Consider the following 20,336-nt stretch of genomic DNA (forward strand, 5'->3'; position numbering starts at 1 on the left):
GCTTCAAGGTGAAGGTGTCAGTACCCCAAAGATTACAGGAACGTCTCTGCAGAAACACAGATTTGACTGTATGAGTACATGGAACATTGTGGGGGACCATGGAGTATCTCTATGTGCAGGCGTCAGGAGGCGCTTAGTGTCAGATTTGGGTTTGCATTCAATGATTTTAGGACTGGTTCCAGGGACTGAAGTTTTGCTTCGGCTGGATGCTGTGAGGATATGGCGGGGCGGGGGGGACGGGGGCAATTCCACAATTGGACATTTAATAATTTTTGTCTGAAAGGTAGAAGGAAAGGTGTGATGCTAAAGCTGTAACTGATCAGTAAAGGAATAGCAGTCAGTCCCGAAAGATGGGAAAGGGTGATGATCAGTCTTCTCTGTGGCTGGTGCAGTGATCTTGTTTTTATCTGTCTCAGAACCACTGCAGAGTGGTCTTGTTTTTGTTTTGCTCCATTGTGGCCGCAGGCACCTTGTCTGCCATTGGTGTTTTGAGACCTGGCCCGTGCTTGTCAGGAGAGCATGTGGTCCGGCAGCTTGTGCTGGGGCGGCTCCCAGCCGAGAGCTGTCAGAGCAGTGCTTTCCTCTCAAGCAGCTGGTTCCAAACCTGTGGGTCTGGAGAGGGCTCCCATGCTCTGCTCCTTGCTTTGTGGCTTGGCTTCTGTTTTCATTCCCTCATTTCCACAGCTCCTCACTCACCGCTTTGCACTGTCTTCTTCCCCATAGTCGCCTCTTCTCTGGAGCAGCCAATGCCAGATATCCAGACACCATCGCCTTGACTTTCGATCCTACTAATCAGTGGCTGTCTTGTGTGTACAACGACCACAGCATTTATGTTTGGGATGTGAGGGACCCCAAGAAAGTGGGCAAGGTGTATTCGGCTCTGTATCATTCTTCCTGCGTCTGGAGTGTGGAGGTAGGTGACCTGGCTTGGACACATTGGAGGATGGAGAGTGAGGATCCCCAAGCAGAACACTGTGTTCCTGCTCCCTCCTCCTTTCTTCAGCAGCAGCTCTGTGTATCCACATAGCCTCAGATGGGTCCTGGGGATCGATCTTGAATTTTAGTGCTTAAACATCTCAGGCTTCTTCCAATGGGCCCCTGTCCATCCTCAGCTCTGCCTTGTCCTGGGCTGGATTATCTTGAACAAGTTACTGAACTTACCTGAGTCTCGTTTCCTCAGTGGTACAATGATGTACCTAGTTCATCTAATTGTTTTAAGAATTAAGTGAAAAACTGTGAGTGGAGTGTTTCATAGTAAGCATAGAAGAGTACCTACTGTTTGGTGAATGTGCTTTCTTTCCCTCAGTGATTTGAAGAATATCTAATAGTTGCAGTTTGCTTACCACGTGACTCTGGGCTCAGCCTTGGCCAACAACAGCTCCTTAGTCTCATTCCCTTCTGTCTCCGTGGGCTGGCAAGCGACTGCTGCCTACCTGGAGCTCCAACTTTGTACCCTCTGCCCCTTCAGGTCTACCCCGAAGTCAAGGACAGTAACCAGGCCTGCCTGCCCCCCAGTTCCTTTATCACCTGTTCCTCCGACAACACCATCCGCCTGTGGAACACAGAGAGCTCCGGGGTGCATGGCTCCACGCTGCACCGGAACATCCTCAGCAATGTGAGCCTGGGCCCCTCCGTGCCGAGCGCCTGTGTTCCCTTGCCTTCACGCTCCTTCTCGGGAACTGGGTCCCCAGACTTGACCTCTGAGTTCTTATGTCGCCTTCCTCTGCAAGTCAGGGCTTTGTCTTGTCCAGCATTCCTCTCCTCTTGCCCCTGTACTGGTCAGACCTGTCTTACCCACTTCTCCTGGCCTGCTCCATCAGGACCTCATTAAGATCATCTATGTGGATGGGAACACTCAGGCCCTGCTGGACACTGAGCTGCCCGGGGGAGACAAAGCTGATGGGTCCCTGATGGATCCCCGCGTGGGCATTCGTTCTGTGTGTATCAGCCCCAACGGACAGCATCTTGCTTCAGGGGACCGCGTGGGCACTCTCAGGTAAAGCCAGCTCTGGCATGGGTACCACCTGCCTCTGGTGGTGTGGATTGGGGGGAGTTAGGTCCCCAAGGATAGAGCTTTTGAAAAGCTTGGCTCAAAAAGATTGGAGAAAAGATATTCATATACAAGGGAAAGATAATTATAGTCAAGAAACCCAGCAGAAACCATTCTAATCAAGTAATCAGGCTTACATTCTCATATCAACATCATAAACCCCATAATACAATGCTCTACATTGGACATAGCAGTTTTTCTGTGGTATTCTTGCCAAAATTTTAGAAGCTCGGTCCCATCATGAGAAAACATCAGACTAGCTCAAATTGAGGTACATATGACCAAGCACCTGCACTAATCAGTACTCTTCCCAAGTGTCCAGATTATGAAAGGGAAGCAAAGACTGAAGAACTGTTACAGACAGGAAACTCAGGAGAAATAATAACTCAATGCAGTTGGACTCTGGATAGGATCGTAGATCCAGAAAGAGGACATTGTGGGAAAACTGGTGGAATTCAAGTAGAACCTTTAGATCCTAGTATTGTACCGATGTAAACTTCCTCGTTCTGGTAAGTGGACTGTTGTTATGTAAGATGATCACATTAGGGAAAGCTGGGTAAGGGGAATATGGAAACTCTCTGTACTTATTTCAACTTTTCTCTAACCTGAAAGTTCAAAAATAAATTTTAAAAAAGGTCAGGAGAGAGGATGTAACAGAGAAAGCAGAGTGAATCTGTCTTCCTGCAGCCCGGCAGTGACCTCCTCCTGCCTCTCATTTCTGCAGGGTGCACGAACTGCAGTCCCTAAATGAGATGCTGAAGGTGGAGGCCCATGACTCGGAAATCCTGTGCCTGGAGTACTCTAAGCCGAACACAGGTAAAGAGGATGTCTGGTACCCATGCCAGAGGCTTAGGCTCCTCTAGTCCTGCTAGTGCCGCTTACATCGATCCTGGCTGTTGGATGTGGGACTGAAAATCCTTTGAATCATTTGGTGTCTTTGCAGATTGAGAGGAGGGCAGCTCTGCCCCATCTCCATGGTTGGCTTGGCTTAGGGATATGGGGCTCAGTTCTTGTTAGCTTGGCCCAGATAGGGGCGTGCTCTGGGCATGCATGAGCTGATGGACTTCTTCCAACCCCAGGTCTGAAGCTCCTAGCATCAGCGAGCCGGGACCGGCTGATCCACGTGTTGGATGCTGGACGGGAGTACAGCCTACAGCAGACACTGGACGAGCATTCATCCTCCATCACTGCTGTGAAGTTTGCAGGTAGTGGCAGGGCAATTGGGATACATTCTGCCACCTACCACTGACACCCCCTGCTCCCTACTGCCCCCTGCGTTCTGCCTCCATTAGAAGGGGTGCCAGTCACGGGGAGTGTGGGACAGCAGCTGGCTGGCTTGGGGCTGGATGGGAAGACAGGTGAAATATAGACCCTTAGTCCAGGGAATCCTTATCAACCAGGCTTGCTGAGGATGAGGAGAAAGGAGGGCCCGGGTTTGAAGAGAAGCATCCTGATTTAGGGCTTCTCTGGGACTCAGACGGTAAGGAATCTGCTTGCAATGCAGGGACCCAGGTTCCATCCCTGGGTCAGGAAGATCCCCTGGAGAAGGGAATGGCAACCTACTCCAGTATTCTTGCCTGAAAAATCCTATGGACAGAAGAGCCTGGTGGGCTACAGTCCATGGAGTCACAAAGAGTCAGACATGACTGAGCGAATAGCACTTTCACTTTTCACTTCATCCTGATTTAATGGGTGGTCCCAGCTGTGTCGAGTAGCTCACAGAGGGAAAGTGTTGAGGGAGGCAGAGGGCAGACTGGACCTACTGTGGTGAGAGAGTGGGAACAGCTCGTCCCCCTGCCTCTACAGCCAGCGATGGGCAAGTCCGCATGATCAGCTGTGGAGCAGACAAGAGCATCTACTTCCGCACTGCGCAGAAGGTGAGGTGACCAAGTGTCCCTGAATGGGGCAGTGGGTTTGGGGATGAGGGGTGGGGTCACTACCATTCCCCTCCCTGAGGTTACAAGAGGTGAGGGGAAGCAAAAGCAAGGCTCCTTGGGCCTGGTGAGGCATTTGGGCGTGGGGTCTCCACCCCTGCAGTCTGGAGATGGAGTGCAGTTTACGCGGACACACCACGTGGTGCGGAAGACGACCCTCTACGACATGGATGTGGAGCCCAGCTGGAAGTACACAGCCATCGGCTGCCAGGATCGGAATATTCGGTGGGCATCCCTTTCTCAGACCATCTGACCGCTCTCCTTCAGGCCTGAGGGCATCAGCTCTCGGGTGTCTATCTTCTTGTCCAGGACTCTGTGCCCCTTGAGCCCACAGAATGAGGACTTTGCCTCACCTAAGAGGTGGCGGCCCCTTTGGTGTTGGGGAGTGGCTTCCAGAGAGAACAGAACTGGGGGTGAACGCTGGCTGTGCTGCCCCCCAAGCGACCATGAGTGCCTGCTCACGTGATGAGTGTGTGTCTTCACAGGATCTTTAACATCAGCAGTGGGAAGCAGAAGAAACTGTTTAAAGGGTCGCAGGGTGAGGACGGCACTCTGATTAAGGTGAGGGCTCAGTGGGATGGGTGCCGGGCCAGAGAATGGGGGCGGAGGGTGCTGGGTGGAGAGGGACCCAGCTTCCTGGCCTCATCCAGCTGTGTGTCCACTCCTCAGGTGCAGACGGACCCCTCAGGGATCTACATCGCTACCAGCTGCTCCGACAAGAACCTCTCCATTTTTGACTTTTCCTCAGGCGAGTGCGTGGCTACCATGTTTGGCCACTCAGGTGAGTGTAGCCCTGCTACTCTCCCGCGGGAACCTTCTCGTTTCTCCCTGGCCTTTTCTGGGTCCCAGCAGAGCTGTCTGTCCCTCCCCTCCAGCCAACCCCCGACCTCCACTGTTGAGAAGACATCTGGCTGGGACTTCGGGCGGGGGGCTCATCGGCCATATTTGTTCTTCACAGAGATTGTCACTGGCATGAAGTTTAGTAATGACTGCAAACATCTCATCTCTGTATCAGGGGACAGGTGAGCAAGAAGCCAGCTTCCCTGAGATTCTTCCTGTGTCAGTCCCCCCTCTCCACATCAGTGATGTCTTGGGAAGTAGGGCTGAACAGGCCCGGCCCTGGAGGGTGGCTCTGGTCTCCCTGCCAGCCCGGGGAGGAGGGGCGCTAGCGGTGCTGCCCGCCCTGCAGCCCCCCTGCCCCTCACCTAGCTCTGTGGCTCCACCCCAGCTGCATATTTCTGTGGCGCCTGAGCTCGGAGATGACCATCAGCATGAGGCAGCGACTGGCCGAGCTGCGCCAGCGCCAGCGTGGGGGCAAGCAGCAAGGATCGTCCTCTCCCCAGAGGGCCGCTGGACCCAACCGGTGAGATCAGAGTGTGGGTGTGGATGCCGGCGGGTGGGCCTCCAGGCTGCTCCTCCTCCTCGCTATGGACCTGCCGCTCAGCAGCTCTGTCTCCCCGTACCTGTTCCTTACTCGAAGAGCCACGACGCTGACCTCTCCACCCACCGAGTCTCCTCTCCCCGTGACCTTCCTTGTCTTGGATGCAGGCCCGAGGCCCCCTCGATGCGGTCTCCCGGACCAGCTCTCTCCTCAGACAGCGACAAGGAGGGAGAAGACGAGGGCACTGAAGAGGAGGAGCTTCCAGCCCTGCCCATCCTTGCCACGGGCACCAAGAAAGAGCCAGGTCTGTGCGAGTCTTCGGTGGGGCCAGGCAGGCACCGGTTGGGCAGTGACTGGATGTACCCTCAGTGGGACTGGGGGGTGAGAGCAGGGAGTTGAGGCTTTGAAGGGTGTGGGCTGGTAGGGGCTGGCACTTCAGAGTGAGTGGGTGGGAGCCATGCTCTCTGAATGCCTGTCTCTGTCTAGCCTCGGTGCCCAGCCCAGCCCTGCCCCGAAGCCTGTCCCACTGGGAGATGAGTCGGGTGAGTCATCATCGTTAAAATGTTCTTCCAAGGTTACCAGGGGTGAAGGATGGTGGAAGCAGGGCTCTCTACACCTGGCGAGGCATCTGGGCGTCGGATCTGCCCAGGTGCCCGCCCCCTGTGTTCAAGGAAGCCCGAGGGATGGTTCCGGGTGAGGGGTGAAGCCTAGGTGAGGCCAGGGGAGGTGGCCTACATCGGTCAGCCACCGCTAGGGGCAGCACTCCACTTGTTCAGCCACCTGGGGCCCTGGGAGCAAATGTGAGCGAAGAACCGGTGGAGCTGGGGACTAGAGCCGAACAGTTAGAAGGAAATTTCAAGAAAGTCAAAGGGCCAAAGAATGAAATCTGGAGAAACTGTAGTACTAGAGAAGGTTAGGAGGTAAGCTCAGAACTTCCAGAATAGTTAGGGGGCAAAGGCCTTAAGAGGACCAATAACTGAATGGTGACTTCCGGGTGACCAGGAGGAGGAGAGAGGCTTTCAGAGGCGGCTCAGCCCTCCCTTGTTCCACGTCAGGGTTTCAAGCATCAGCACATTTCACTGTCAGCAGCAGCTTCGTGGGATGATGGTGGTGTGGGGTCTGGCGCCTTCTGACCAGGCCATGGGCCTCAAGCCTGGACTCTTGGTTTGTCCTTGGTGCTGTGTACGGACCTGGGGCTGTCCTCTGAGTGGGGGCCTTTTAGAGACTCCCAGGTCTGAGGTGTCCATGACACTGGTGAAGAGAGACTGGAAGGTCGTCTAGGACAGCACAGGGAGTGAAGCTGAGAGCACGCACTCTGGAGCCAGGCTACCTGAGCTGGAGCCTGCAGGCAGATTGCCTGTGGAACTTGGACAAGTTACTGAACCCCTGTATGCTTCACTTTCCCTTCAGTACCTACCTCATAAGGTGGTTGTGAGAATTAAATGAGCTAATACATGTAAAGTGCCTGGCACACACTAGGTGACGGCTGAGTGTTTGATGATACTATTGTGTGACTGTTACTGTTACTCCTCTCCCACCCCCACCCCATACCAGGCACAGGAGATGGAGGAGTTCCTGGACCCAGCTCCTGCCACCAACCAAGGACCCAGAAGGAGGGGGCGCTGGGCTCAGCCAGGCGTGGAGCTGAGTGTTCGCTCTATGCTGGACCTGAGGCAGCTGGAGACACTGGCCCCAGGACCTCGGGGCACTCACCAGGACTCTCCGGCCATGACCCCTTCAGGTCCTGGGAAGCACAGTCAGCAGGCCCCTGAGACCTCAAGTGTGAGCCAGGTAAGCCCGCTTTCTCCCAGCAGCCTACAGATCTCCAAGCTGGCTCAGCCAGCCTGGTGCCAACAGCGGTGCCTGAGCGTTCATCCCTCGGTGGTTGCTCTGCCCCTGGGGGGCATGGGTAACCTGACCTGCAGAGTCAGGTGGGGCTGGTGAGGCTGTGCCTCACTCTTCCCCTTGGGTGGAAAGGCAAGGGGTCACCTTTGTCCTGGGTGGGGTTCCCTGGAAGGCTCATGATACAAAGTAGTGGCTGGAGGTTGGCAGCCCAGAGTGCTAATGTGGTTCTTCCAGAGGCTCAAGAACACTGGTTGGAACCCAGCCTGGCTTTTTGGTATCTGTTCTCAGAGTCGGAGCTTCCCCCAGAGTTGGTGCCCACTGAATCCTTGCTCCCCTGCACCTCCTCTCCCAGACCCTTGCTCACATCAGCAACCCTAGTGATGCTGCTCTGTGTGTTTCCAGAATGAAAAGCTCCCCCGGCCTCAGGCTTCCCAACCCTGTTCCTGCCCCCACATCATCCGATTGTTGTCCCAAGAGGAAGGGCTCTTTGCCCAAGATCTGGAGCCTGCACCCAATGAAGATGGTATTGTCTATCCGGAGCTGGGTGACAGCCCCGCCCTGGATACCAGGCAAGGATCCCGCAGACTTCTGGGGCCATGCATACCCCTCTCCCACGTCTTCCCTTCCCTCCCAGTGTTCTGTACTTGGGTGGGGTCTGGCTCCAGGCACTCAGCTTGCCCACCACTGCACCCCTGCCTCATCTCCAGTCCTGCTGCTGGGGCAGGGGGAAGGCAGGAGTCCATGGGGCTGCTGCTCACCACTGCTCACTGCCTCTTCCTTCCCCTGCTGGCCTCTCTGGCAGTGAGTTCCAGGTGCAGGCACCGAGCCGAGGGACCCTGGGAAGAGTGTATGCAGACGGCAGGGGCTCAGAGAAGCACAGTCCTGACAGTGCGTGCTCTGTGGACTTCAGCAGCAGCCGCCTTTCCAGCCCTGAGCACCCCAATGAAGGTGAGGCTGCGGCCCCAGGGAGGGCCAGGAGCACGCCGGTGGGAGCAGAGGCTCTGGCAACAGATGGGTGCAGCGTGATGCTTCCCTCCCCCTCCTCCACATCCAGACTCTGAGAGCACGGAGCCCCTGAGTGTGGACGGCATTTCCTCAGACCTTGAAGAGCCAGCGGAGGGTGATGAGGAAGAAGAGGAAGACGAGGGGGGCACTGGCCCCTATGAGGTGCAGGAGGGCAGCCCCCATACTCCGGACCAGGAGCAGTTTCTAAAACAACACTTCGAGACTCTGGCCAACGGGGCTGCTCCAGGTGTGGTCAGATTGGTCATTGCAATCCTCCCTTCTTTCCTCCTTGCCCAGCAGAGAGGGAGGGTCCAAAGGCAGGCCACACCCGGGGTGGCCTTCTAGGGGAGGCAGAGTCTGGAGCCAGGGCTTGCTTCAAGTCACGGTTTCTGTCACTCTGGCAGGGGGCCCAGTCCGGGTGCCAGAGCGGACAGAGTCTCGGAGCATCTCTTCACGATTCCTGTTGCAAGTGCAGAGCCCCCCACTCAGGTACTCTCCCCACAGCAGCTTGCTCTCCTACAAGGAGCCCAAGCTCTCCTGACCTCGCAGTGCTCCCAGTAGGGCCTGTCCTGCCCCAGGGCGGCCTGAGCCCTCTCCTCTCCAAGGCTCAATCTTCCTTGCCCAGCAGTACTGCGCCTTCCAGCTTTGTCCTGGCTGACTTGGTGCCTGCCCTTCTCTCCCAGCGCCCCTCAGTGCTGTGAGACCTGCTCCCTGCCTTGTCAGGGAGCAGCCCTGAGCCTTCTCTGGGCCTTCTTCCACATTTCCTTCCTAGGGAACCGTCCCCATCTTCCTCAAGCCTGGCAGTGACGTCAAGACTGGCCCAGGGGCTGCAGGCTTCTGGTGAGCAGCCGAGAGGCATTGGTGCCAGTCCTCCAGGAGCACCCCCAGAGGCGGAGCCTTCCCCCGGAAACCCTGGCCCCCAGCAGGCAGTCCCTGTGCTACTGCCGCGACGCCGTCTCAGCCCGGACAGTGGCTGGTCCCCCAAGAGAGTGGCTGCAGCCGGCCCCACAGGTGGACTCCAGAAAGCCCAGTCGGTGCAGAGTCTGGTACCACAGGGTGAGGCACCCGGGGGCTCAGCTCCAGGGGTGGGGTGTGTGGAGCCCCTGGGCATGCCCGAGGAAGGTGGCCTCACGGAGCCCTGACGTGTCACTGGGCTTCCAGTCGGTGTCCGTTAGTGGGGGTGTGAGGGCGCAGCAGCTCCTAGGGAGCTGAGCCTTAACACCCGGGATGTCTTCCTCACCCCCTGACCTGCTGTGTCTCTGTCTTCTCTGCAGTTGAGGCCCCTCCACCAGGCCTGTTGCTCTCACAGGAGGGGGAGGCCCAGGGGTGCCTGCGCTCCTTGCCCCAAGCTGATCGTCGTCTGTCTCGGCCCCACTCGTACCAGAGCCCTACCACCAGTTCCATGGCCAAGATTGCCCGCAGCATCTCTGTTGGGGAAAACTTGGGTCTGGCTGCTGAACATCAAGCTCCTGCTCCCATCCGCATCTCACCACTCAACAAGCTGGCCCTGCCCAGCCGGGCTCACCTGGTCCTGGATATCCCGAAGCCACTGCCTGATCGTCCCACCTTGGCCACCTTCTCACCTGCTACCAAGGGCCGGGCCCCTGGTGAGGCAGAACAGCCCAGCTGCCCAGCGGGGCTAGGAAAGGCTCACAGTACAGCTGAGAGGCGGGCCTGTTCAGGGGAGGGTGCCACTCCCAAGCCTAGGACAGAGTGCCAGGCTCAGCCTGGGCCCAACAGCCCCCGTGCCCAGCAACTGCCAGTTGGCAGCCTCCTCCGAGGCCCTGCGAACGTGCAACCCCTAGAGAAGACTCCTAGCCCTGTGGAATGTGCCAGGCCAGGGGCAACCCTGAGCCGGGACTCAGGTGTGCACCGCTCCCCAGCTCTCATCTCCCACCCCATCCTCTCTCTCCTGTCTTGTTGGCCGCTCTCTGGCTCCATCTCATTTCTGTGGGTCCAGCCTCTGGCGTTTCTCATCCTGTCTGCTCCTGTTTCGGTCCATAAGTTACACCCCTGATGGTGAGATACTCTGCCTAAACTTTATGACCTCTCTATGACCCACTTCCCCTTCAGTGCCCTCTAGCCCCTGGGGCTGGAGCTGGCCCTCTCCTCTGGACCGTGTTTCCAGTGTGGTATTGGGAGAGTGTTGAGTAGGAAGGAGGCCAGAGGAAGGGACTCAGGGCATGTGGTGCTGGACAGGGTTGGGGGTTGTGGTGGGGTAGGCCTCTCTTGCTCTGAGCGGCCCCTGGCTGGACAGGTTGGAAATGACAACTCTTCTGGGCCTTGCTGAGCCGCGTCTGTCCCTTCCAGAACCAGCAGTGAGCCTGGAGCAGTGCGAGCAGCTCGTGGCCGAGCTCCAGGGCAGTGTGCGCCAGGCCGTGCAGCTCTACCACTTGGTATGTGTTGGTACCCCTCTTCCCCTCTCCCCGTCTGCCCAGCAGGATGACAGAGCATGTCAGGAGTGGTGGTTGAGTATCTAGCACATAATGCTAAGGCTCTTCCACTGACGAGTGGATGGAACAGTTAAGAACTCTGAGTAGGTGAGTGGGTTATGGACCAGGCCAGGCCTTTTGAACTTGAGTACACATCAGTCATTTTTGGCTAACAGCTGGAGGAGACATCCTCAGACAGGAGGGGATGGTGTAGAGAGCCCTCATGTCCTAGTTTGCTTAGGACCGTCCAGCTTATGCCTGTTGTCCAAGTATAATTACTAATAGTATCCCTTTTCATATTCAGAAACGATTTGGCCATTCTGAACATAGGGGACGGTCTTACAGGGGCCGCGATTTGAAAGAGGAATTGCTAACGAGATGTAGATGGTGCCACATCTGATAGTTACCCTCAGGGTCTGCCTCCATCCCCTAGCCTCTGGTCATACTTGCTGATCTTGGCGTGTGGAACTCCTGGCCACACCCAGCAGGGCATGCAGTCCCTTCTTGGGGGCAGGCTAGACACAGTCGGGGCCCCTCCCCTTTCTGCATCCGTTGACAATCCCCACCCCACTGTTCCTCCAACTCACTTCAGGGGTCCCGTTGCAGGTGGCCAACTGTAAGACACCCTCGGTGGAACAAAATCGCATCACCCAACTCCTCAGAAACACCTTCTCTTCAGTGCGGCAGGAGCTGGAGGCCCTGGCCGGGGTGGTGTTGGCCAGCCCGGGCGGGAGCCCTGGGGCTGTGGGGGCCGAGCAGACACAGGCCCTGCTGGAGCAATACTCAGAGCTGCTGCTTCGAGCTGTGGAGCGGCGCATGGAACGCAGACTCTGAGTTCCAGAAGCCTGTCCCCAGTGAATGCTACCCCCCTTTCAAACTGCATCTCTCCACCACTCACCAAAACCTGCGAGGATGCTTGGAGTGGAGAGCAGGGATCCATGCTCAGAGGGGCCATGGCTTTCGCAGCTGTTCCTCACGGGACCCCTGTATTTATTAATTTATTTCCCTGACTGTTGCCTCACTCTCTTGGAACTCCTGCCTCCACAGCCATCTGGTGGCTCACGCAGGGGCAGATCTTGGTCTTTGTCATCTTGGTGCTGTGAGGAGTCGGAGGACAGCCTGCCCTCCCTTCTTAGAAGCCATTTGAAATTACTGCAGGGATCAGCTCCCTGGGGGGGGAGCACACACAGGGTATCCAGGGCAGGTAGAGGTGAGAGGTGATCTGGTGTCCTTGCCCTCTGGCCAACGGCGGAACTTCACCTCTACCTCCATGCCCCTCCCACACCAGCTTACTCCCCTGGTTGCCAGAGCGGGGGTTGTCTGTTTTTCCCACTTGTTGGCAGTTCAGAAAGGCAGAGCCCTCTGGCTCTCTGGAGCCCGCCCAGCCATCGGGAGGCTTGAGTTGGTGTCAAGGCCTGAGCCCCCACATTCCACTCCCATTCCCCCCTCCAGGGGGGCCTAGCATTGTCTCTTCCCGTGCCCCCTTTCTCTCCTGGCCGGAACTTGTGGAGCCAGCTGTGGGACGTTGCTGCAGGACAGTAAAGCCCTCTGCTGGGCAAACATCAAGCCCTGGCCTCCTATCCTCAGCCCCTTGGCCTTCCCTGTTCTTCAGCCCTGGTCCCCAACAGGCTGCTGAAGCTGAGGCCACCTTCTCCCTGCATCCTGAGTGATGCTCAGTGAGAAGCCTGTGTTGGAACTTCCCTCGTAGTTTACAGGGCGCCGGCCCACCTTCTAAGGACCTTGGCCACAGAAGAAATCTACACAAATGCACACACACATGCACATACACACATTGAGTGTTCACTGCTAGACCACTTGGCTGGCTGATGTGTTCCTGCTTTCCTTTCACATCCTGCCCTGGCTTCATCACCCTGGCTCCTATCAAGAATATGAAAAGGGATAGAACACGCTAAGCCTGGATTCTGGATTCTTGGTTTCACAGCCTAGCTGATGTGTAATGGCCCAGAGTATCTGTTTTGGGTAGAAGGAGCCTCCTCAAGGGCGGTGCTGGGCACCAGGTGTGCTGGATGCTGGAGGGTGAGGAGAGGGAGGCCCATGGGGCTGTAGCAGGGCCAAGAGACACACTGGCAAGGTGGTAGGTGGGCCAGGTAAGTGGTAGAGGTGAGGGGATAGAGTTAGGAGGGTAGTGTTAGGGGTGAGGGCAGGGAGCCAGGGCACAGAGGGCAAGTAGAGTAGGACCAAGTACAGAAGCAGCTGTGGAAGAGTTGGGGTGAAGAACGTGTCTCTAGGCCCTGCTGCTTTCACTGCCTCAGGTAAGTCAGGGCAGCTCTGCTGCAGCTCCCGGCTGGAAAGTGTGTCCCTATGGGCTCTGCTGGCTCTGTGGGTGGAGGCTTGAAGTTGGATTCTCAAGGGTGCCCAGCTCTGCTTGCATTAATCACCTGAACAGGTGAACCCTATTTCACCCTTACTCTTTTCTACTACCACCACCTGCATGGCCAAGCTGCCAAGAAATCCTGGCCCAGGAACTCTCAGAGCTGAGTGTGGACCCCAAGAGGCCGCAGCTGCCCTTGTCATAGTTAGAAATCCGCTCCCCATGTACCCCTAACCAGCACACCAGCCGCAGTCCACTGCAAGTGGGGCTCAGGCCTGGCCCTCGGGGCTGGGTTCCTGGCCACCCTCAGCCAGTCTATCCCTCACGAGGATGAAGCGACACTCCTGCCGAGGTTTGTGGGAAGGTGGCCACCCTTTTGATTACCCACCCCCGCCCAGCGTGGGGGGATGTGGTCGGCGCCCGTCCCCTTCTGCATGTCTGAGGCCACCGGCAACTGCCGCCCCCGTTCAGATCTGCCCTGACCCAGTTTTGAAAGCCCCTTATTTATAACTTTTATACTTTGCCCAGGCCATGGCGCTTCCCCAACATCCCCAGGTCTCACAGGGCAGAGGCTGTTTTTAACATGTCCGTTTGTATTGATGTATGAACTCGTCAATAAACACAATCATTTGCTAACTCTGGGTTGTCAGCGAGTTGGGCGGGCAACAGAATCTGTGGTCGCGGGCGGGTGGGGCAGCTGGCGGCTTCGACTGCAGCTGCGGGGCGGGACGACTAGGCGGCCTCGGGCGCGCAGCCCGAGCTCCGGCGTGAGGCCGCAGGGAAGGGCGGGGCCTCAGAGCTGGGGCGGAGTCTTGAGGAAGGAGGGGCGGGGCCTCGGGGGCGGCGGCGGCGTCATGGCGGAGGCGGCTTTGGACGCTGTGCGGAGGGAGTTACGAGAATTCCCGGCTGCGGCAAGGGGTGAGTGGGCTGGCTTGTTGACTGCCAAACAACCTCAAGATGCGGGAGGGGCCTTGGGCTTGCCGGGAACCGGGTTCCAGAGCCGGGTGCGCCCTGGTCCTTCCTGGGTCGCTGATACCAGGGTGCACCCTGTTTCTTGTCCTCAAGGAGCTTGGAACCTCGTGCACGTGGATGGCCCCTGTCATCAATCTTCTTCCGCAACCCCGACCCCCCAGCCCCCTGGGTGGGTCCTCAGCTCCCCTCCTTCCGTGTTCCCACACCTTCGTGGCTTCCTGGGGTGACTCTTCACCTATTCCCAAGGCCCGGTCCAGTCTTGACTCTGGCGCTGTTCTGTTTCCCACCGTCAGCCGGCACCGAGTAATTGGGGGCTTTCTGTTGTTGCCTTTTCCACCCTTCTCAGTTTTGAAGTCTTTCAAGTTTCTCCCTCTGCGAACCCCTGCTGGATCTCTTTCTTAAGGAGGAGACGCCTCCAAGCCAGGAGCGCTGCAGAGTTTCAGGAGGATTGGAGGCGGCTGTACTAGAGATCCCTGGCTTTTCCCTTGCTTGGTTTTTATTTTTTCCCTCTCATTCTCTCCCTTTACTCTTTCTATTTTTAAGCAATGTCTTATCACTGAGTAGTAACATGGGCACGTTGTTTAAAAACCAGCAGACTTATGTAAAGTAAGTGTCCTTCCTTCCCATTCCAGGTGGCTTCCTTCCAGCAGTACTCTTATTAATATCCACACACACACACGCCTATGACGGATATCTCCCTTTTTATACAAATGGTAGCTTGTTAAGCACACTCTTCTGGTTCCCTAAATCTTTTAGGTCCATCTAAATCTGCTTCAGTCTTTCCCACATCTGTGTACTACTGCTGTAATTTGCTTAATTAACCCCCTCTTGGCAGGCATATAGGTCATTTTCAATCTGTTGTTTTTAATATAGCAATCAATATTTTGAGTATTTGTTTAACAAATATTTAGTAAGCACTGCAGTATGCCAGACTCTGTTCAGTATGTTTAGGATACATCACTAAAACAGATCTCTGCCCTCACAGAGCTTACGTTGTAAGTGAGGGGACAGTTAACTGTAGGCACTTTAGATGAATAAACTGTACAGTAGGGAAAAATGGGTTAGAAGATAAGTAGTGTGGGGTAAAAAAGTAAAGCAGAGTGAGGAGACTCAGGATGTGGCAGTCGGGCAGATTACAAGTTGAAATAAGAAAGTCAGGGTGGGCCTCTGACAAGGCGACATTTGAGCACTGGCTTGAAGAAGGAGGGGAGCGGGTGAGCGAGCAGACTTGAGAGAAGAGAATCTAAGCAAGGGCATGCGGGTCAGATCTGTAAGGTGCGAGTGTGCCAGGTGTGTTCAGGGATCAGTGAGGAGGCCGGTGTGGCTGGAGCAGAGTCTGTGCACATGTGGTTTTGTTGGTTAAATTCCTAGCAGAAGAATTGTCAGACCGAAGGAATTGTTTGGGTCCTTTATGAAATTCTCCCTTTGAAACCTCAGGAGAGAATACTGGCCATTCTTTAACGGAACTTTAAATGGTGAAAAAGTGAAACTGAAATAATTGCAGGAAATACAAAGGGTTAAAAAAAAAAAAAAAAGCAGTTTCCACATAATTTAAGAATTCTAGTGAGAGTAATAGGGAGATTTATTGGGACTTCACTGGTGGTCCAGTGCTCCACTCCCAGTGCAGGGGGCATGGGTTCAGTCCCTGGTTGGGGAAATATCCCTCATGCCACATGGCATGGCTGAAAAAGAAATAACACAAGTGGCTATGTAAATCAACCATACTTCAGAACAGAACAGGGAGATTTATTGAGCCCCACAAAGTGACTGCTTGGATGGGCTGGCGTGACTGGGGAGACCATTGCCAGATTCCTCCCCCTTGTTCCCATATCTGCCCGGCACGTTCCATCTTGCTTTTCGAGCCGGTGGAGTAAGCACACTTCCTTTTCAAGTTTTCCTGGGTCCCCCAGGGTCTTCCTACTCAGTTTCCATTTTTGATCTAACACCATTTCACTTTCCAGCTGTTTGCAAGGCCCGGATGACAGGTGTGGAGAGGCGGTCGTGAGAGAGAGCGTGAGCCCAGAGGTGAAAATGAGTGCAGTGGCTGTTGGGAGAGCGTGTCATAACGCCCACTGGGGACGAAGACATTCAGGCTAGACCGCAGGGATGAAAATAACACAGCGAAGCCTCACGCTGTGTGTAAAAGCCAGGAGGAAGGCATGCCTGTGTGAGCAGCAAAAACAAAGTTGGGCACCCCCTGAGGAGGGTGTGTGCTGAGGGGCAGGCCCCAGACGGAAGGAAGCCGGACTGGAAAAGTAGGTTGGGTCTCATCACAGAGCACCTTGAATATGTGCCGAGGCTGACTGTGTTTCGTCAGGAGTAGTGGTTAGCCATCAAAGGACTTTTTACTAGGGTGTGACCAGATGAGATTGTATTTTAGGAAGATGATGGGGACCTGGATGAGGGATTTTTTTTTTTGAGAAGGAGTGGAATTCAGCCAAGGAAACCAGTTAGTTCACTGCAGCAATCATCCAGCCGGAAGATGTTGGAGACTTACATTCAACCATTAAGCAGATACTTTGAGCACCTATTGTAAGCCAGGTACTATGCCAGGTACTGGGGATACATCAGTGAATAAGACAAGCATCCATGTCCTCATGGAGCAAACATTCTAGCAAGAAAAACTGATCAATATTTGGGATAAGTTAAATATATAGTGTGTAAGATGATGATAAATGATATAAATAAAAAACAAAAACAGGGGTATAAGGATATTGAGGGCAGGTTACAATTTTAAAAATAGTGGCCAGGAAGGAAAGCCTCACCAAAGTGACCTTTGAGGATCCAAATGAGCTAACTTTGTGGATGCCAGCAGAGGAAAGGGGTGTGTGGTGTGGCTTGAGAGACATAGGTAGTAGAATCAATAGCAGTTAGAGATAATCAATAGGATGCCAGGAGTGAGGGAGAAGGAAGAGTCAAAAGAGATTTTTGTTAAGGGTGACAGAGGGCCGTTATTGTGTGTGTGGCTGGAGCAGGTGGTGCACCGCAGACTGCCCACACGCACATGGCAGTCTTGGGTGTCTGAGCTTGGTGATGCTGTTCGGTAAGACAGAGCAGACAGTTCAGCCCTTACTTTTCCCCTGATGGTTTCATGTAGCAGCTTGTCTCCCCAGTTAGGTTGTAAGCTTCTTGAGATGGTGCTCGGATCATCCCTTAATACTTCCATGATGCCAAGGCAAGGGCTGAGCACATTTTAGGTGCTTCCCAGAGATCCTCGGCCCACTCATAGCAGCGCTGGCCTTGGGGCCTCAGCTCTACTCACTCTGGAGCTCCCAGTGCTGCCTCCATAGCTGCCTTTCCTAATGGATGCCAGGAAGTTGGCTATTCCACAGTGGGAAGGCCAGGGGTCCCCTGGGCAGAGCCGGACATGGCCCCGTGGAGCATTGGGGTTGGGCCCTGTGGACATACTGGTGTGTTTATGGGTGTTTCACACTTTCTTACTTAAATTTCCCTCCTCATTCTTCTATTCCTGGCTGTCCAGGGTCCCTTGGTCTCCGATAGGCCTTGATCGGTGGCACAGTGGCCTGCTGGAGTGGGCATCTCTTACGTGGGCAGTGGGGCGGCCACTGGGTTCTGTTGGTTTCATCCCCTCCCCCAATTCTCTCTTAGAGCTCAGCGTGCCTCTTGCTGTTCCCCACCTGGATGAGCCCCCCAGTCCCCTCCACTTCTACCGGGACTGGGTCTGCCCCAACAGGCCCTGCATCATCCGAAACGCCCTGCAGCACTGGCCAGCCCTCCGGAAGTGGTCCCTCCCCTACCTCAGGTGGGGGCTGCCCTGGGGAGGGTGTGGGCGGTGCTCTGGGGCCTCCAGGGCTGGGCTGAATGTCCATTCCTCCAGGGCCACCGTGGGCTCCACAGAGGTGAGTGTGGCAGTGACCCCAGATGGCTACGCGGATGCCGTGCGAGGGGACCGCTTTGTGATGCCTGCTGAGCGCCGCCTGCCCCTGAGCCACGTGCTGGACGTACTGGAGGGCCGAGCCCAGCACCCTGGGGTTCTCTACGTGCAGAAGCAGTGCTCCAACCTGCCCACCGAGCTGCCCCAGCTGCTGCCTGATGTGGAGCCCCATGTGCCCTGGGCCTCTGAGGCGCTGGGTGAGTGGAGGCGGGGCCCCGTGGGGAGGAGACGGGAAGGTGGGAGCAGCCTCCTTGCTGTTTCTCTCCCCTTGGTGATGGCAGCCCACATTCTTGGCCCCACAGATCCCTAGGCCTTGACTTCATTTTGATCAATCACTGAAGACTGCTGCTCTTTCACCTGCCCCAGGGGACAGAGGCCCCTTGTCATGCCTGCCTACATCTGCCCCTTCTCCCCGCTCTTCCCCTGGGACCCCACTGCTCCCCACGCAACATCACTGGTGGTGACTCCCAGCCTGCCCTCTCCTAACTCGCCCTCTGACCTCTGACCCACAGGGAAGATGCCTGATGCTGTGAACTTCTGGCTGGGAGAGGCAGCTGCAGTGACATCGTGTAGGCATTGGGAGTGCAGAGCAGGGGAGGAGGTTGTGGGGAGGAAGGTGAGGTGCAGAGTGGAAGGCTGACCTTGGATGGAAATTGGACTGCCTGATCTTTAAAATTTCTTCTGGGATTCTGGGGCTCAGATCCATCAGAGGGCCTTCCCTGACAGCTCAGGTGGGTGGAGATGCCCACGGCATTGGACCTGGGGGATACTGCCTCTGTTAGGTCCCTAGAAAGCGCTGAAGGCCAGCTGAGTCAGGGTAGACTCACAATAACCCTGTTTGTGTGATTTTCTCTCTTGGTGAAGATGAGCCCAGGGCCTGGCGAGTGTCTAGTCCCTTGGTAAGCAGAGATCTGAGATGCCTGAAGGCCTGCCAGACTCCCGTCGTGGCATCCTCTTGAGCCTGCTATGACTCTGTGCTCTCTGTCACGTCATAAGCTTTCTTGGGGTGTAGGGCCCCAAGTGCAATCGTCTGTGGCCTGCTCCTCATGGCCCTGCCCACTGGGCCCTCTGTGTTGGCAGTGCATAAGGACCATTATGAGAACCTCTACTGTGTGGTCTCGGGAGAGAAACACTTCCTGCTGCATCCACCCAGTGACCGGCCCTTCATCCCCTATGGTAGGGGATACAGCCTGGGAGGGGTCCCCAGCCACATGGTGGAGGGAGGGCAGTGGGGAGCCCTGGGTGGGCTGGGGACACAGCATCTCCACTGCCCTGGGACCCCTGGCCCCCGTGCCCCTGCATTCAGGGAACATGAGGGAGTGGTGGGCACACTCCAGGCCTTTTGAGGATCCTCAGACTTTCTCCCTCTGGTTTCAGAGCTGTACACACAGGCAACCTACCAGCTAACCGAAGAGGGCTCATTCAAGATGGTGGATGAAGAGGCCATGGAGAAGGTGTCTGCCTTGTTCCTGGGCCCCGGGAGAGGGGGAGGCAAGGAGCCTGGACCCTGAGGAACAGGCACCAGAGAGATGGGGAGGTGGCGCCTTGCTGAAGAATCCCTCCATCTGGGCTTCCCAGTGCTGGGCAGGGGGTGTCCGGGGCGTTTACCTCCAGGGACAGAGTTCGGAGCCTGGGGGCTTTGGGCCTGCTCCCTGGAGTCTGCCATGTCCCCAGGTGCCGTGGATCCCCCTGGACCCCCTGGCTCCAGATCTGGCCCGGTACCCCAGTTACTGCCAGGCCCAGGCGCTTCGCTGCACAGTGCGGGCGGGTGAGATTCTCTACCTGCCGGCCCTGTGGTTCCACCACGTCCAGCAGTCCCATGGCTGCATTGCTGGTAAGGGGCGGCCCAGGCCCTTGGGGGTGGGAGGGGAAGTGGAAAGTCTGTCAGAAGGGGGACCCTTGTGCTCCGATTTCTGTTTTCCCCTACAGTGAATTTCTGGTATGACATGGAGTATGACCTCAAGTACAGTTACTTCCAGCTGCTCGACTCCCTCACTAAGGTCTTGGGCCTCAACTGACCGAGCCCTGGTGAACATCATCAAGAACTACCCGTGGAAAAGGCCACACCTCTCCCAGGCCGGTCAACTCTAAAGGCAGCCTGGCGTCAGAGGTGCTGGCTGTCAGCCCAGTGGGGCTTAGGGTCAGCTCCAGAGGCTTGGGAGGTGGCCTGGAGGACCAGGAGGTGCCGGGCAGGTGTGGGTGTGAGCGCCCAGGAAGCTGGTGCCCAGGTGAGGCAGCATCCTGTTCTGGAAGAGGAAGGGGCTTGGGCACCACCTCTCATCAGCGCCATGACCCATGACCTTGTGCCACTTACTGCCTCAGAACAGTGGTGTCCTGTCTGTAAAACAGAGATAATGATGGTTCCTACCTCACGGGGTGCTGGGGGTGCTATCTGTGAGGATGGCAGAGGCCTGGCACAGAGGAAGTGTTCAATAAAAGGCATGTGTGACTCAAGTGTGCTGAGACTCCCTCGCAGTTGCCTTCCGTGGT

The 20,336-nt window shown here is 56.1% G+C and overlaps 2 protein-coding genes across 8 annotated transcripts in view; both read left to right on the forward strand.

Annotated features, from left to right (window-relative positions):
• The window catches only part of MAPKBP1 (mitogen-activated protein kinase binding protein 1), a 53,902-nt gene extending 40,287 nt beyond the window's left edge, over positions 1 to 13,615 (forward strand). For 2 of the 4 annotated variants that reach the window (XM_043471549.1, XM_043471550.1), the window contains 22 exons: positions 724 to 913; positions 1,469 to 1,615; positions 1,821 to 1,996; positions 2,775 to 2,866; positions 3,130 to 3,255; positions 3,857 to 3,927; positions 4,088 to 4,209; positions 4,470 to 4,545; positions 4,654 to 4,765; positions 4,943 to 5,006; positions 5,213 to 5,347; positions 5,533 to 5,669; positions 5,852 to 5,907; positions 6,920 to 7,156; positions 7,613 to 7,779; positions 8,013 to 8,158; positions 8,265 to 8,462; positions 8,620 to 8,704; positions 8,988 to 9,271; positions 9,490 to 10,080; positions 10,526 to 10,611; positions 11,254 to 13,615. In XM_043471549.1, the coding sequence (XP_043327484.1) occupies positions 724 to 913; positions 1,469 to 1,615; positions 1,821 to 1,996; positions 2,775 to 2,866; positions 3,130 to 3,255; positions 3,857 to 3,927; positions 4,088 to 4,209; positions 4,470 to 4,545; positions 4,654 to 4,765; positions 4,943 to 5,006; positions 5,213 to 5,347; positions 5,533 to 5,669; positions 5,852 to 5,907; positions 6,920 to 7,156; positions 7,613 to 7,779; positions 8,013 to 8,158; positions 8,265 to 8,462; positions 8,620 to 8,704; positions 8,988 to 9,271; positions 9,490 to 10,080; positions 10,526 to 10,611; positions 11,254 to 11,481 (3,526 nt within the window). In that variant the 3' untranslated portion in view covers positions 11,482 to 13,615. The remainder of the gene's footprint in view (positions 1 to 723; positions 914 to 1,468; positions 1,616 to 1,820; positions 1,997 to 2,774; positions 2,867 to 3,129; positions 3,256 to 3,856; positions 3,928 to 4,087; positions 4,210 to 4,469; positions 4,546 to 4,653; positions 4,766 to 4,942; positions 5,007 to 5,212; positions 5,348 to 5,532; positions 5,670 to 5,851; positions 5,908 to 6,919; positions 7,157 to 7,612; positions 7,780 to 8,012; positions 8,159 to 8,264; positions 8,463 to 8,619; positions 8,705 to 8,987; positions 9,272 to 9,489; positions 10,081 to 10,525; positions 10,612 to 11,253) is intronic. The other 2 variants (XM_043471552.1, XM_043471551.1) reach the window with 2 other exon arrangements.
• A 131-nt stretch (positions 13,616 to 13,746) lies between these two features.
• On the forward strand, positions 13,747 to 20,300 carry JMJD7 (jumonji domain containing 7). 4 transcript variants are annotated; one of them, XM_043471559.1, is made up of 8 exons: positions 13,747 to 13,897; positions 17,561 to 17,714; positions 17,790 to 18,043; positions 18,359 to 18,415; positions 18,927 to 19,022; positions 19,224 to 19,300; positions 19,521 to 19,680; positions 19,776 to 20,300. In XM_043471559.1, exons 1-8 carry the CDS (start codon positions 13,834 to 13,836, stop codon positions 19,862 to 19,864), a joined length of 951 nt encoding a protein of 316 aa, XP_043327494.1. In that variant the 5' UTR covers positions 13,747 to 13,833; the 3' UTR covers positions 19,865 to 20,300. The 4 variants fall into 4 exon arrangements, with proteins under 4 accessions (XP_043327494.1, XP_043327493.1, XP_043327496.1 ...); XM_043471558.1 differs by having other exon boundaries at positions 17,561 to 18,043; XM_043471561.1 differs by lacking the exon at positions 18,359 to 18,415.
• Positions 20,301 to 20,336: the final 36 nt, after the last annotated feature.

Source organism: Cervus canadensis, chromosome 6 (genome assembly GCF_019320065.1).
Source record: "Cervus canadensis isolate Bull #8, Minnesota chromosome 6, ASM1932006v1, whole genome shotgun sequence".
Taxonomy (NCBI): domain Eukaryota; kingdom Metazoa; phylum Chordata; class Mammalia; order Artiodactyla; family Cervidae; genus Cervus; species Cervus canadensis.